This window comes from Cinclus cinclus, chromosome 20, assembly GCF_963662255.1.
Source record: "Cinclus cinclus chromosome 20, bCinCin1.1, whole genome shotgun sequence".
In the NCBI taxonomy this organism is placed as follows: Eukaryota; Metazoa; Chordata; class Aves; order Passeriformes; family Cinclidae; genus Cinclus; species Cinclus cinclus.
Window position 1 is genome coordinate 9000995 of NC_085065.1, and position 12567 is coordinate 9013561.

Below are 12567 nucleotides of genomic sequence, written 5' to 3' on the forward strand. Positions count from 1 at the left end.
CAGATAGAAAACCAGGCCACTGAGTTCCTTGAGGTTACAGGTCTGCAACCCAGAAACGTGTTTTGCTGTGGGGGTGATGCCACAAGAGGTTCTCCAAGCACGAATAAAGAACAGAAAAACACTTCCCAGTGACCCTGGAGGGGTGACACTGTGTGCTGATTTCAATAACTGTTGCTGATTTCATAGAAATAATTGTGTGCTCACATGTAAACAAATCAGTCCCACATCTTAGAAGGGAAATAATTTTTTCTGAGTATCAAGTAGGAATACATATGCACCAAACTTAATGTGTTGGGCTCAGTGATGATAAAGGATGGATGGTTTTCTAACTATAACAGCCCTCTAATTTCTTTGATAATGCCTGGCTTACCAAACAAAAATGATGACAAGACACAAATTATCACTCAAGGAAAAAAAAAATCTGATATTCCTCTCATACTTAGCCTCATATACATTTGCATTTTACTCAAAAACTATTAAAAACCATCTTCAGCATTGACAGCACGAGACACTATCCTCACAATAACAAAAGGCCTACACCATAATTTATGCTACTGGAACCACAGCTGGTAAACCAATAAGGATGCAAAGCAAAATATTTTTAGACATTAGCACACACTGCAAGCACTTGGCATATTCATCACAGATAGCCTATGAATCATTACCCTGGTTTTGACAGCTATCTCATTACACTGCCAGGCTACAAGCTAAAACTCTCTGTGCATGATAAAACCAGGCCATGAAGAAAGTCTTTGTAAAATTCAGTGAACTACTGGGGGAAGTTTTCCAGTATAACTAATAATGAAGTTAAGATATGAAAGACAAAAAAAAGAAGTTTTACCTTCTTTAGAAAGCAAAATCAAGTCTACAGATCTTTTAATCTTAAGCTGAATTCTAGCATGTCTTTGTTAGCCATTTCTCATCATGTAACTCAGTCCAGTGCATTCTCATTCATACACCATTCATCCTGCAATGGAAAAACTGAGCAGTACAGGAGGTCCACCCCAACTGCTCCCTGCTGGACTCACCTTGGAGTGTCTCTCCACCAGGAACTTCCAGCTGAGCTTTCAATTTGATTCTCTGTGTAAAACCCAAATGTATTTCGATAGCCACAAGAACACCAACAACCCAAAGGACAGCAGAGTAATAAACACATGAATTTATACTCCAGGATAGAGTTGTCCATGATAATTTAGGTGTGCAAGACAAATTTACATTTCCCTCCCTCACCAAAAAAAAAAAAAAAAAAAAAAAAATCTAAATCCTATTACACTATTTTTTTTGAGCAACCAAGGAGATCTGCAACTCAAATAAAACATGTGTTGATTAACTCAGTGCTTGAACATGTCCTCTGTAAACCTTCTGCTGTCTCACATGTGTTTTCACACCTATCAGTTCCCTGGCCAAACACCTCATGCTGAGATAAAGAACACACCAGAAGAAACAACATCTGGCTGAGACCAGGGATTTTCCATGTCAGGTGCTGCCCACACAGTGTAACCCAGCACTGAAACCCGTGCCACCAGCTGCAGGAGGGGACAGACCCATGTTCCAAATGCCACTTTAATCCCAGAGACATTGGCATTTTTCAGTTGCACTGACTCTGTGTTAGAAGAGAAACAGTGTTTGGAACATCCCAGTAGTCATCAAAACAAGGGATTTTTCACTCTAAAGAGAGCTGTAAATCATTACTGTGTGATATTGATGGGAACTGTAATTTACTGACAGCTCTACTGCATTTCTCATTGCTCTGAGATTTCACCTTTTTTAATGTGCTCCCATCCATTGGAGGGCAGTTCCAAGAACTACAAACTATGTCATCCAAATAGCAAGAAACAGCATTTTTCCTGTCTGTAATGAGCAGTCAGGAAATTAAGACATTTATGAACTTATACAAACTAAAAAAAAAAACAGTATTAGAGATGGGATATTAGGATTAAAAAGACTACATTTATCAGCCAAAGAAGTTACAGAACAGCACATCAGCACCACTACTCTTAGAAGAAAGCTACAGAAAAAACAACTTGCAAAATTTTTAGGCAACTTCGTGTTTTCAAGCTACCTTACCACCAAAATTGTATGCCAGTCTTTCTCATGGGATTTCATTATTCAAGTGACATGAATAGTTTTAAATAAGCCTCCACAGTTAAATGGGTTATTCACAGGTGAGATAACTGTGGCTAAGTTCCTATAACACATAAATGAAAACTAATTCTGAAAAGTGACTGAAGTACAGAATAGATTTCAACTTGGAAGTCATGGTGAGGTCCTACAGCTGGGAGAACAAAAAGACCATGGTAAGAGTCAAGAAAAGAAACAGAAATGGAGAACTCAGACACTGATCTGAGGTGAGATGGCAGGGCAGGGAAACCAAGGGAAGAGGGAAATCTAGAGAAAAATGGGCTGAATTCTACCAGGGCATGAGTCAAGTTTTTTGTGACTATGAAAGTAAAATTATATAAAATTTAGTAATAATTTGTTGATTTAAAACAATATTTTAGGTATTTAAAAAGATTTTAAATGTTCTCATTCAGGACTGTTTTTAAAACCCAGTGAGCTGCAAATCAGTATTTTCCTTGCAAAATCTGAAACTCAAACCTGTGAGGACTATGAAAAGACCTCAGTCCAGCCTTGCAGGGCAGTCTAAGACAAACACATTAGCACTGTACAATAAATATTGTAAAGTAATTTTTGTTGACAGCCTGCATTTAATTTTTTCCAGTTTCCTAATGAAGTAACAAGACTAGGTATGTTACCAGCTTAACTACTAATGTGTTTACTTTACTTCTAAAGAAGGGGAGTGGAGCTATTAGATCCCAGGTGAAAAACAAAGCTTTCAACTTTGCTTAACTTGAACTAGAACCCCTTATATTACAGCAACTCTTTCAGGTAACAATGAACAATCCATCAAAGAACATAACCTAAAGCTTTCTCGTGCTACACTTGACTATAATGTAAATAATGAATGCCAGATGGCCTTTTCATTGTCTTCTGATCTGAAGAACCTACTAACAAGTGCACCTTCCAGAAATGAATTTTTGAAGTTAGCTATCCATCTCAGTACACAAACAGCAGACAGCACCCACTGTAAAGTACACTGTTTAAAATTATTACCTCTGTAAAAATAATCTGCTCAGCATTCCATCTGCTTTGCACCAGTTTCCCTATTCCCTGAACTTTTATTGCTCCACCTATTGCAATACCTTATAACCAACCTGGTTATTTCTTAAGAGGTTTTGTAGGGCAGTGACTTGTGCACTTTGTCTTTCACCTTTGAATTTAAAACTGTGGGTTTGGATCCCAACCAACCACATGTACATTAATGCACATTGCTGCATTTGCTCTGGAAGCAGAAGGATCAAAATGCCGTGACAATACAGAGCTATACACCCTCTGTACATAGCCAGTCACATGTTTTTGGTTATTAGTACATATACAATGTGTGGGTATTTTCCAGAAAAAAACAAACCCCCTCGCTTACTAAGGGACAGAGCAGACCTTCTAGCATGTCTCACTGGTTCCCGACCCATCTACATAGTTTCAGTTTACAGTTTCTTTGTATTATTGTTTCAAAAGTTTCTCTGTGCTACTTTTTAGAAGTACCTGGTGGGAAATTAACTGTGTTTTGATATTGCGAGGATTATGATATACACGTCCAGGTTACATGCCTGGTGGGGCACAGCTGTAGGTACACGGCTGTTGGGCTGGGTCAGGCTGTGGGGCTGGGTCAGGCTGTGGGGCTGCAGCCCCCGTCTGCGCACACCGGGGCACACGGCATTAGCGACAGCAGACCTGGAGGTGCGTCGGCTCCGAGGACACCGCCGGGCTGCGGGCAAACCTTCGCTAACCCCGGCGGGAGCCCCCCAGCTCCCCTCCCGCGGCCCTCCCCGTGCTCCGGCTGCCCCTACTCTTCCCCAGCCCAGCGGGCCCGGGCTTACCGCGAGCCTCGGCGGGAGCAGCAGCAACAGCAGCAGCAGCAGCAGCGCGGCCAGGCTGAGGAGGAGGCGGCGGAGCGGCTCCATAGCTGCACCGCGGGGCCGCTCCCCCCGCACGGCGCTGCCTCCGGAGCGGCGCGCCCGGCGCTCCCCGCGGCGGGCGGGGCGGGCTCAGGGACCGCCCGGCCGGGACACGCACGTCACCCGCGGCGGACGGGCCGCGCCGGGGACCCCTGGGGCATGGTTCGTGCTGCTGCCGGAGCCTCTCCGTTCGTGTGAGCCCCGACCGACCCGCCGCCAGCTCCGGAGCTCGGCCGGCAGCCCCGCGGGGTGAGGTGGCAGCTGGCTACCGCTGCTTTGTTTTTTATTAAAAAATACCCTAAATTCAGGCAGCACTAGTCAGTCGTTTCCCTCCCCCGGCACTACCCTGCCCGGAATAAATGGGTGGTCAGGCGTTGGAAGGGGCTGCCCAAGGGAGGTGGTGGAATCACCATTCCTCGAGGTGTTGGAAGCATCTCGATGTGGCACTGAGTGATATTTAATGGTTTGGGGGCTACAGTGGCAGTGCTGGGTGGACGGTTGGACTTGATGATCTTAAAAGTCTCTTCCAGCCTTGATGAATCTGTGATTCTTCTTTTCCTGCTAATTCTTTACTTTCAGAACAGATCATGCCAAATGTATTTGGCATAGCTCATGCCTTTGACAAACTCACTGTTAACCCTGTGACTTGCAAGGCCTTAAGTAAATGAAAAAAAAAAAAAGCCCCAACACACCCCTTTGAACCAAAAAAAAAAAAAAACACAAAAGGTTGAGTCTTCTCTGAACAGATAAAAATAAACACAAAAAGCATTGAACCGAATGGATGAAGCTTTAAACAGAAGACAGTAAATTTAGAGTGCCTGGCAAAGGCCCAATGTTCAGCCACCTATTTATATAGCAAAGCCACTTTGTCCTTGTACATATTGTTTGCTTTTTAACAGTGATAGCACTAATGGAGCTGCAGGGCACATGGAGTCCTGGGCATGCCATGTGCACACACCAGCTCCCACAGCCAGCGTGCCTTTGATGGTTGGCTGGAAATGTAACAATCACCCAGAATCACAGAATATCCTGACCTGGAAGGGACTGAGGATCATTGGGTTAAATTCCTGCACTGGACACCCCAACAATCCCACCCAGTGCCTCAGAGCCTTGGCCGAATAACCACCTCACCTGCAAGTCTGAACACATAAAAATAGGCTGGAGCTACAAACCACACTGCGATTCCAGTTCTCTGATATGTTTCTTTATGGCGGCCTTGACTTTTAAGAATTTATGCCACGTGAGAACAAGCAAACCCCTAAACACACTGTGTGCCGTGGCAGCAGCACCCTTCCACATTACAGGAGGAATTTTATCAGTTGCTGTATAAGTGCTGTATAGTGTGCCAGATCCGAACTGGAGTTATATCACAGGACTGTTCTCCCACGGCCTCACAGGAGATTGAAATCTAAAACCGGCTGAGATAGGAGGGGAGCCGAGTGTTGGTGAGCGCCCTCAGCCCCCAGGAGCTGCTTCCCTCAGGGGCTGCCTCAGCACCCGCTCTGCCAGGGCAGATCTGACCAGGGCCTGAGCTTTTATATTTTTAATACTGAGCCCTGTTTCTCCACAGCAACAAAGCGCTAGACCAAATTAGAAAGAGTACTACTGTTCCCGAAAAGGCAAAAGGCTGTCCCACACGGCGGGAGGCGACACGAGACCAGCAAGCTCCCTCAGACCCTCACCTTGGCCTCGCTGCGCCGCCCCGCCCGCTGCCCTCACTCGGCCCCGCCCGCTGCCCTCACGCGCAACCGCACCCAGATTAGCACGTGACCTCGGGTTCCATTTCTATTGGGCGGGACACGGGGGCGGGGCTAACCCTTCAATAAAATGTAGCGCGGCGGAACGGGTTCCTCTTTCTCGGCGTGGCTGGCGAGGTGAGCTGAGTGGTGGTCATGGAGTGGGCAGGTTGCTAGGCCGGGCTGCGGTGATGTCTCTTGACACGTGTTAGACTGCTGACATGCATGAAGCAAAACTACTGCTGAGCGCCCCGGCTGCGTCCACCCTGCGGGGCGCCCGGGGTATACCACATCAATAACTTGCCCTTTTCTCTCGATGTTTTGCAGGGCCCGTGCTGTGACCGGCGGTAAATAAAAGCTTGTTGCACCCAGAACGCGTCCGGCTTGTTCTTTTGCGGGAGCCCGCACTGCCTTTGACCCGGCCGTGCCCCTCCTGGCGCCGCCGGCCAAGCAGCGGTGCTACAGCAAAGCGCTTGTTCATAACTGGTGCTGCTCGGCCCGACCCGGGCGGCGCTTTTAAAAACAAGTGACATTTGTGCAGGAGCGTGTCACCGTCGCGGTGACAGCGGCGGCGGGGAGGGCCGGAGTGTTCAGAGCCTGCCTTTCCTGCAAGCGGGGCGAGGGCGGTGCCGGGACCGGAGCGGATCCGGGTCACTCCCCGCGGTTCAGCGCGACCGAACCAAGCGGAGGGGACGGCTGAAGTACTTGAGTAAAGGGCTCAGCTGTAGAAAAGACTTAAGGAACAAAAGTCCTGGGATTGCTGCCTAGCCGTTGCAGGAGTAGCACAGCTGGAAGGCAGGAGCGATGCGTCCAGAGGTGGGGGTCATCTATCACGTGGAACAAAAGAAGAGGCTGCCCTGGCTAAGCTGCAGTTTTTCAAAGGGCTACTCTTTTTAGATGTTCATACCGGCAGGTATTGGAGCATTTTCTGTCAATACAAAAGATCTGTAGTCGCAGAGGAATAGGACACTCTAGTCGGACTGTAAGGGATAATTAAGCTCCCAGAGGCTGTGAAAGGTGGCAGAAGTGAACGTGTGTCAGTTTGTTCTATAATTGCTGGTAATGCTTGCACGGTTTTACTAGCTTTGTAAACGTCTTCTTAAAGCATATTCCTCATATGAATACTAATGTGCTGTGGTAAAACTTACCTGGCAACTTTTCCTTCCGGAGTTCAGCATTGGTTAACCCTGAAACTGTCATGCTACGACCACTAAGTACATGCATATAAAAGTCGGCAAAGCACAAGACACACTCAACATTAGGAAGCTGCCTTTTTCTAATGAAGTTTTTAAGACAACTTGCACTAGATAGTGGCTAAATGCTGTAGAAATAGTTTACTGAGTTGTTTGACATGGGATAAATTTATTTAATAAAACAAAGCAAGCAGATTGTAGTTACCCACAGTTCATGAAGTGCAATATGACAATCTTGTGTACTAAGTCTGTTTACACATTAGTGCATCTAGTCCTCTCACTTTAGTTATTGCACATAGAAATTAACTCATATAAAAGACCTGCGTACAAGACATGCAGACTTCATGAAAGGCAAATAATGCCTACAGAATCAGCAAACCCCAGAATATACACAGCCTGGAATGGTCAAGGAGGAGTTCAGGTAACAAATATAACCACTAATATTTCAATTAAAGGTAACCAAAATAGGTGTTCAAATATAGAATTAATTTTAAATATATTAAATGCTAGTTTTCTTTTGTTTCAGGCAAGGTGCTGTTTAAAAAACCTTCAATATAATAGTTTCATTTAGAGATGGTAAATCATCAAGATATACATGGAAATTTGATTTACATCAAATGTGACAACACAACGTACAAAAAATTTCTTAAAAAATTACTTGGAAAAAAAAAAAGAAAATCATGTTATAAAAGGAGAGCCAAAGCTCACCTTCTTTGTAAACTAAAACATTTTCTGACATCCATGAACAGTTGGCAACACTGAATATCAGAAAAATATTACATGTTAAGGAGTGGATATGTAGTGTTCAAACCTTGAATTTACTGCATACATTTAGCCTTGATTCATTACATCTGACAAATAAAAGGCAGTTCCCCCTTCCCCTTTAGTTTTGGCCACTAATTAGCAGAAAGAGTCTTTAATCATAATCAGCTCAAACAACTGCAATGCTTGAATTTCTATGCCAACAAGTCCAAGAAACCAATGCATGGGGATCCAAATCTGTCAGCCACAGCGGCTTCCACAAGCACCAGGTGCTGTCATGTCTGGGGCTGTAACTGAGGATCCAGGCCCATGCTTTGGGTATAAACACAGTGCAAGGGAAAAGACGGCAACAAACTCCTGTCAGAAAAAACTCAGTGTTTCATCACAGCAAGAGGCTCTATGCACAGTTAGGTCACTACTCCTGGAAATGTGCAGTGTTGACACTTGGTGTGTGTGCTCATGTCTCTATAAACATTCAGAATTAATCAGGAACCAAGGTGATTGTACCTCACTATAAGGCGGCTTGCTATGGTTTGGTCTCATGGCTTTACCAACTTTTTTCCTCATTTACAATAATCTGACAGTCCCATCTTCACTGATAGTTGTGTTTTATGGCTAATTGCTTCCCAAAAAAAAGCATAAGTCCAGTATGAAAAATGTGTATACAGCACATTGAATCAATATTACCTATACATCCAATTTACATTCTTTTATCCTGAAAGCATTTCATATTTCGATTGCTTGACACAAGCTATTGACTGCAGAAGTGAAAGAACATAAAACAGTTCATTCTACACCTCCAACTGCCTGAGAAAGAAAAATATTCTTCCAGTTTTATAAATTCATTCCTTATTTAGGATTTTTTCCATTTGGCACGCAGTTCCTTTGCTGCCAAACAACTTTTCAATGCTTTAATGCACATTAACGTAGCATGAAAACAAGCTAAACAAAAGGTGCATCAACAGGCTCCTTGATCTGTTACATTTGAGTTCCTCCTCCCTCCCCACAAAGAACACATCACCTCAGCCTCCCAGTTAAAATCCTGATGGCAGCCAGTACAAAAATAAATCAATGGCTTAATGGAATGGAACTTCATGTAGCTGAAGTACATGGGAACAATAACCAGGCAAGTGAGCACACAGGAACAGGGACAGGCAGTCCTTGGGAGGGGGGAGAGTGGCACAAGTTAAGGATGAGAACTACAGCACAGTTTATAAAACCATGAGAGTAACTTTTATAATACTGTAAACTGCAAGAGTCTTCACATGTCATGGTTGATCAGAGGCCTCCATGCTCAGATCTTCAGGAGGGCATGTGGAGGAGCGGGGATCCATGGCTGAGTGCATTAAAGGAATATAGACATCATCCATGTTTGGCATGACAAAGATTTTCTGGGAAAAAGATGCAATGAAATGACGTTACATTGCATATATCACTTGAAACCTTAGTTTTCCAATTTTAGTTTAAAAAATGCAACGCCTTTACAGAGAAAAGGATCTCAAGCTCGGCATTAAGTTGGTGCAGTGACCACTAACTGAAACCATTTTACTGTGTTGCAGTTGTAAATGAAACTCAGAAATATTAATATCTCTGCATATTTCATTCAATTAAAATGGTACTACGTCACCAACTTTTCCTAATTGCTTTCTCAGCTCTTACCCATCCATACACTTTCAAAATGCACTTTTAGTAAGATAACTGGTTTTGATTTCTGGTTGATTGTATAGGTTTGGGTCCAGAATCAAGCTGGTCACTATTCCTATCCTACATGTATTTGGAGGGGGCTTCTTCCTTTTGCACTATGGTCAACATGATTTTTTAAAAATTACTTTAAAGGAAGCAGTAAGAGAAATAGTGCCATATCTGCTCTTAATTTTAGGCAACAGTTTGGCCCCCTATCACTGAAGAACACGTAGGATCATGTTCTTATTTGATTACTACAAATTTTACCATGGTACCTATTTCAGAGAAATGTAATTTTCATCTCTAAAACAGATTTCCACCCAGGTCTACACACGAGTCTTAAGACCATCCCAGCAATCAGTTTCAGCTGAGTTCTCAACATCCATCCCACTGGCCAGGAGCAGTGGAGGACATGACTAGTTATAAATGAAACAGGGGACATATGAAAATGAAACACCCCGCCCCTTTAATTGACCAAAACTATCATCAGTGAAAGAAGAATGTAAAGGAAACACACCTGGAACTCCTGTTCCAGTTTCCTTGCTATCCAGTCTGTTACATGAACCAGAGTCACTTCTCTCTCACCAAGTTTTGGCCGCGCTTTTAACTCCAGGTAGGGAGGCCTTCGGAAGCCGTACCTTGGGAGAGAACACAGAGCAGGAATTATTACAGACACCCCAACAAAATAAGTATTTAAACCTGTAACAATTTTCTCTTATTAACAGCTCCTACCTCAGTTACAACTAAATTGTACCATACCTTTCCCAGAAGCCATTTGAGCCAGGCTTTACCTTTCTTCTTAGCTTCAACCCCTCACTTAGCACACCTTAAACATTGCCCAGCTCTGCTCTGAGCTCCTCTTACCATATTCTGTCAGTGGGTGGAGGTGGAATGTTAATCACTAGTGTTCCTCTGCACTCCTGTACTTCAACTGTTAGCAGCAATGGAGTATTGGAGACCTCTTCAATTTTCTTCTTAATAAACTCAGTCTCTGTTGCTTTCTGAAAGTATTTTGACTTTGTAATTTTATCCACAATTCTCATGATTTTACTTGTCCGATGTCCTCCAACATACCTTTAGATAGAGAATAGGAGAAGGACATCAAGATAATTTTCTTAAACCTGTTTGCTAAGACAGACATGGATTTTCTATTAAATCATTAAAGTTTTTGATATAAAAATTCTGAACTGATACATGGCCAAGCAGTACGTCCTAGGGCCTGCACCCAGCAGCTGTATTCTGTCAGTCCCAAGTGTCTGGCAGGAACTCTGTTCTGAATCCAGTCTGAGCACCCCTTCCCAGACAGCATTGGAAACACAACATTTTTTAAAACTGCAAATACACTTAGATCATTTATGCCAGCAAGCTGGCATGAGAAGTGACAAATTATCTACTACCATTCCAAAAAAACTGTTGAGACACTGATGCACCAAGATATGCACAAATCATCAGCACAGAAGGCCCAACCATTTTGTCTAATTATTTAACTGTGTGCTGAACAAAAATGTTTCCATTTTAAAGTACTCTAGCATTTACAAGTATAAGGATGCTGAAAAAGAAGAGGAAAACAGTGGGTGGAATGATATTCCAAAAATGGTTAACTGTGTCTGCAGAAAGTGGGCTTTTCATAGCAATTGTGTCAGACAGCATTCCTGACTTTTGAAACAGATGCTTTAAGGGCTGAATACGTCTTTTCTCACCCCTATCTCAGGTTGGAAATACACACTCCAAAAATAGCACATTTGGTATTTTCCACACACTATATCATGTCTAATTGTGGCTCTTGGTGTTACGTAGCAGAGATAACCTTCCTAAGGAAATGACATTTTCCTATTCAGGGTAAAAATAAAACTATTCCTACTCAAACTTTTACAGTTTTGTCCTTATCACAACATAAGACAAAAAGCTGTTCAGCTGATATAAAAAGGGTAAATAAGTTTTGGCTTTGGGATTTTAGGCTACCTGTATCTTTAGCCAGAGAAAGAAGTTTTTCTCCCATCAGATTCTATAGTGGTAGTAATGCAGATTTTTAATAGGTGCTAAGAAATTTTTTTCAGTATTTTACATCAAAGATTCTTCATTCACCCTCTCTGTCATCTTGATAAGAGAGTTCTTTTTATGATCTATGAATTTCAAGCAGCTACGAAATGCATCAATTGCAGTAATTCAAACAACTCTTCACACAATTTTCAAAAGCGTTCAGGAGTAAAATACTAAAATTCTCTGGAACATTTTGAATAAGTCATGAGTCTTTTGGTATATTCACTGTAAAAATCACTTAGATATGTTCAGACAGAAAACACTGTGATTGTGTCAGACATTCTGGGCTCAGACATTCAGCTTTCTCATTGCATGGCATAATTGCAATCAGATGCAGAAAGCAAAAAATCAGAGCCACAGCCAAAACAAGGAATGACTGTGGCATCACTGATGTTGGGAAATTTTCTTTGAAATCCATGTGCAGCATCAGAGGGCAGTATTGCACAACCCAGACACACAAAGACCTCAACGGAAAAAAAATAGTAACACAAAACAGGCTTGAGTAACAGCTGCTTTCTTAAAGAAAAGAAAATGGAACACTGAAAATAAGGGATTGGCAGGATCAGCATAGGGGTAACACTGCATAAGAGGGTTTCAGGTTTTCACACAAAATCCTTTTCTTGGCTCTGCTACCAGGTAGGACAGGCTGGGGAAGGTCCCCAGGACAGCTGGGAGCAGTCCCTGCAGGGCTGGGGTGAACAGGGCTCCACTGCTGCCCTGGAAACAGGAGACTGGGGTTCCTCACTGCTCCGACAGACTCACGCTCTGCCATTCTGGGGGACAAACAGCATCACAGGACTGGCACCAGCTATCAGGTGTGGGGGAAGGGAAGGATTAAACAGCTCACCCTTCTCCTCCTGTGGTCACCTGCTTCTCTCCTGCCAGCTCAGGAGCATCATCTTCCTCCGAAGAGCCAGCACTGGAGGATTCCTCATCGCTGTCTGCAAGGCAATACGCCCTTGGCCTGAAACTGAAACAATGCAATTTCCAGGTCAAATATAATATCCTTAAATAGCTATTCATCCTGTACAGTTTTGGCTGACATTACAGGTTTCTGAACTTCCCCTCCCCTCTCTTATAAATGCTATCTAAAAGAACAAAACCAAAAGTCTGGCAGAACCAGCTTTCAAAACAGAA

At 43.4% G+C, this 12567-nt stretch overlaps 2 protein-coding genes and 2 non-coding genes across 7 annotated transcripts in view; 2 read left to right on the forward strand and 2 right to left on the reverse strand.

The window, feature by feature from the left end:
- Window positions 1–4044, reverse strand: part of ERN1 (endoplasmic reticulum to nucleus signaling 1) — a 32106-nt gene extending 28062 nt beyond the window's left edge. Inside the window, exon 1 of one of the 2 annotated variants that reach the window (XM_062506474.1) lies at window positions 3939–4044. In XM_062506474.1, coding sequence (XP_062362458.1) covers window positions 3939–4022 — 84 coding nt within the window. In that variant the 5' untranslated portion in view covers window positions 4023–4044. The remainder of the gene's footprint in view (window positions 1–3938) is intronic. The other variant, XM_062506475.1, reaches the window with a different exon arrangement.
- Window positions 4045–5937: 1893 nt separating this feature from the next.
- Window positions 5938–6000, forward strand: LOC134052238 (small nucleolar RNA SNORD104). The gene has a single exon (XR_009933863.1). It is a non-coding gene; the product is annotated as a small nucleolar RNA SNORD104 (small nucleolar RNA).
- Window positions 6001–6154: 154 nt separating this feature from the next.
- Window positions 6155–6287, forward strand: LOC134052239 (small nucleolar RNA SNORA50). The gene has a single exon (XR_009933864.1). It is a non-coding gene; the product is annotated as a small nucleolar RNA SNORA50 (small nucleolar RNA).
- Window positions 6288–7092: 805 nt separating this feature from the next.
- TEX2 (testis expressed 2) overlaps window positions 7093–12567 on the reverse strand; it is a 30491-nt gene continuing 25016 nt past the window's right edge. For 2 of the 3 annotated variants that reach the window (XM_062506048.1, XM_062506046.1), the window contains 4 exons: window positions 12278–12400; window positions 10255–10464; window positions 9908–10028; window positions 7093–9098 (listed from right to left, as the gene is read on the reverse strand). In XM_062506048.1, the coding sequence (XP_062362032.1) occupies window positions 8976–9098; window positions 9908–10028; window positions 10255–10464; window positions 12278–12400 (577 nt within the window). In that variant the 3' untranslated portion in view covers window positions 7093–8975. Of the gene's footprint in view, window positions 9099–9907; window positions 10029–10254; window positions 10465–12277; window positions 12401–12567 lie in introns of those variants that run through there. The other variant, XM_062506049.1, reaches the window with a different exon arrangement.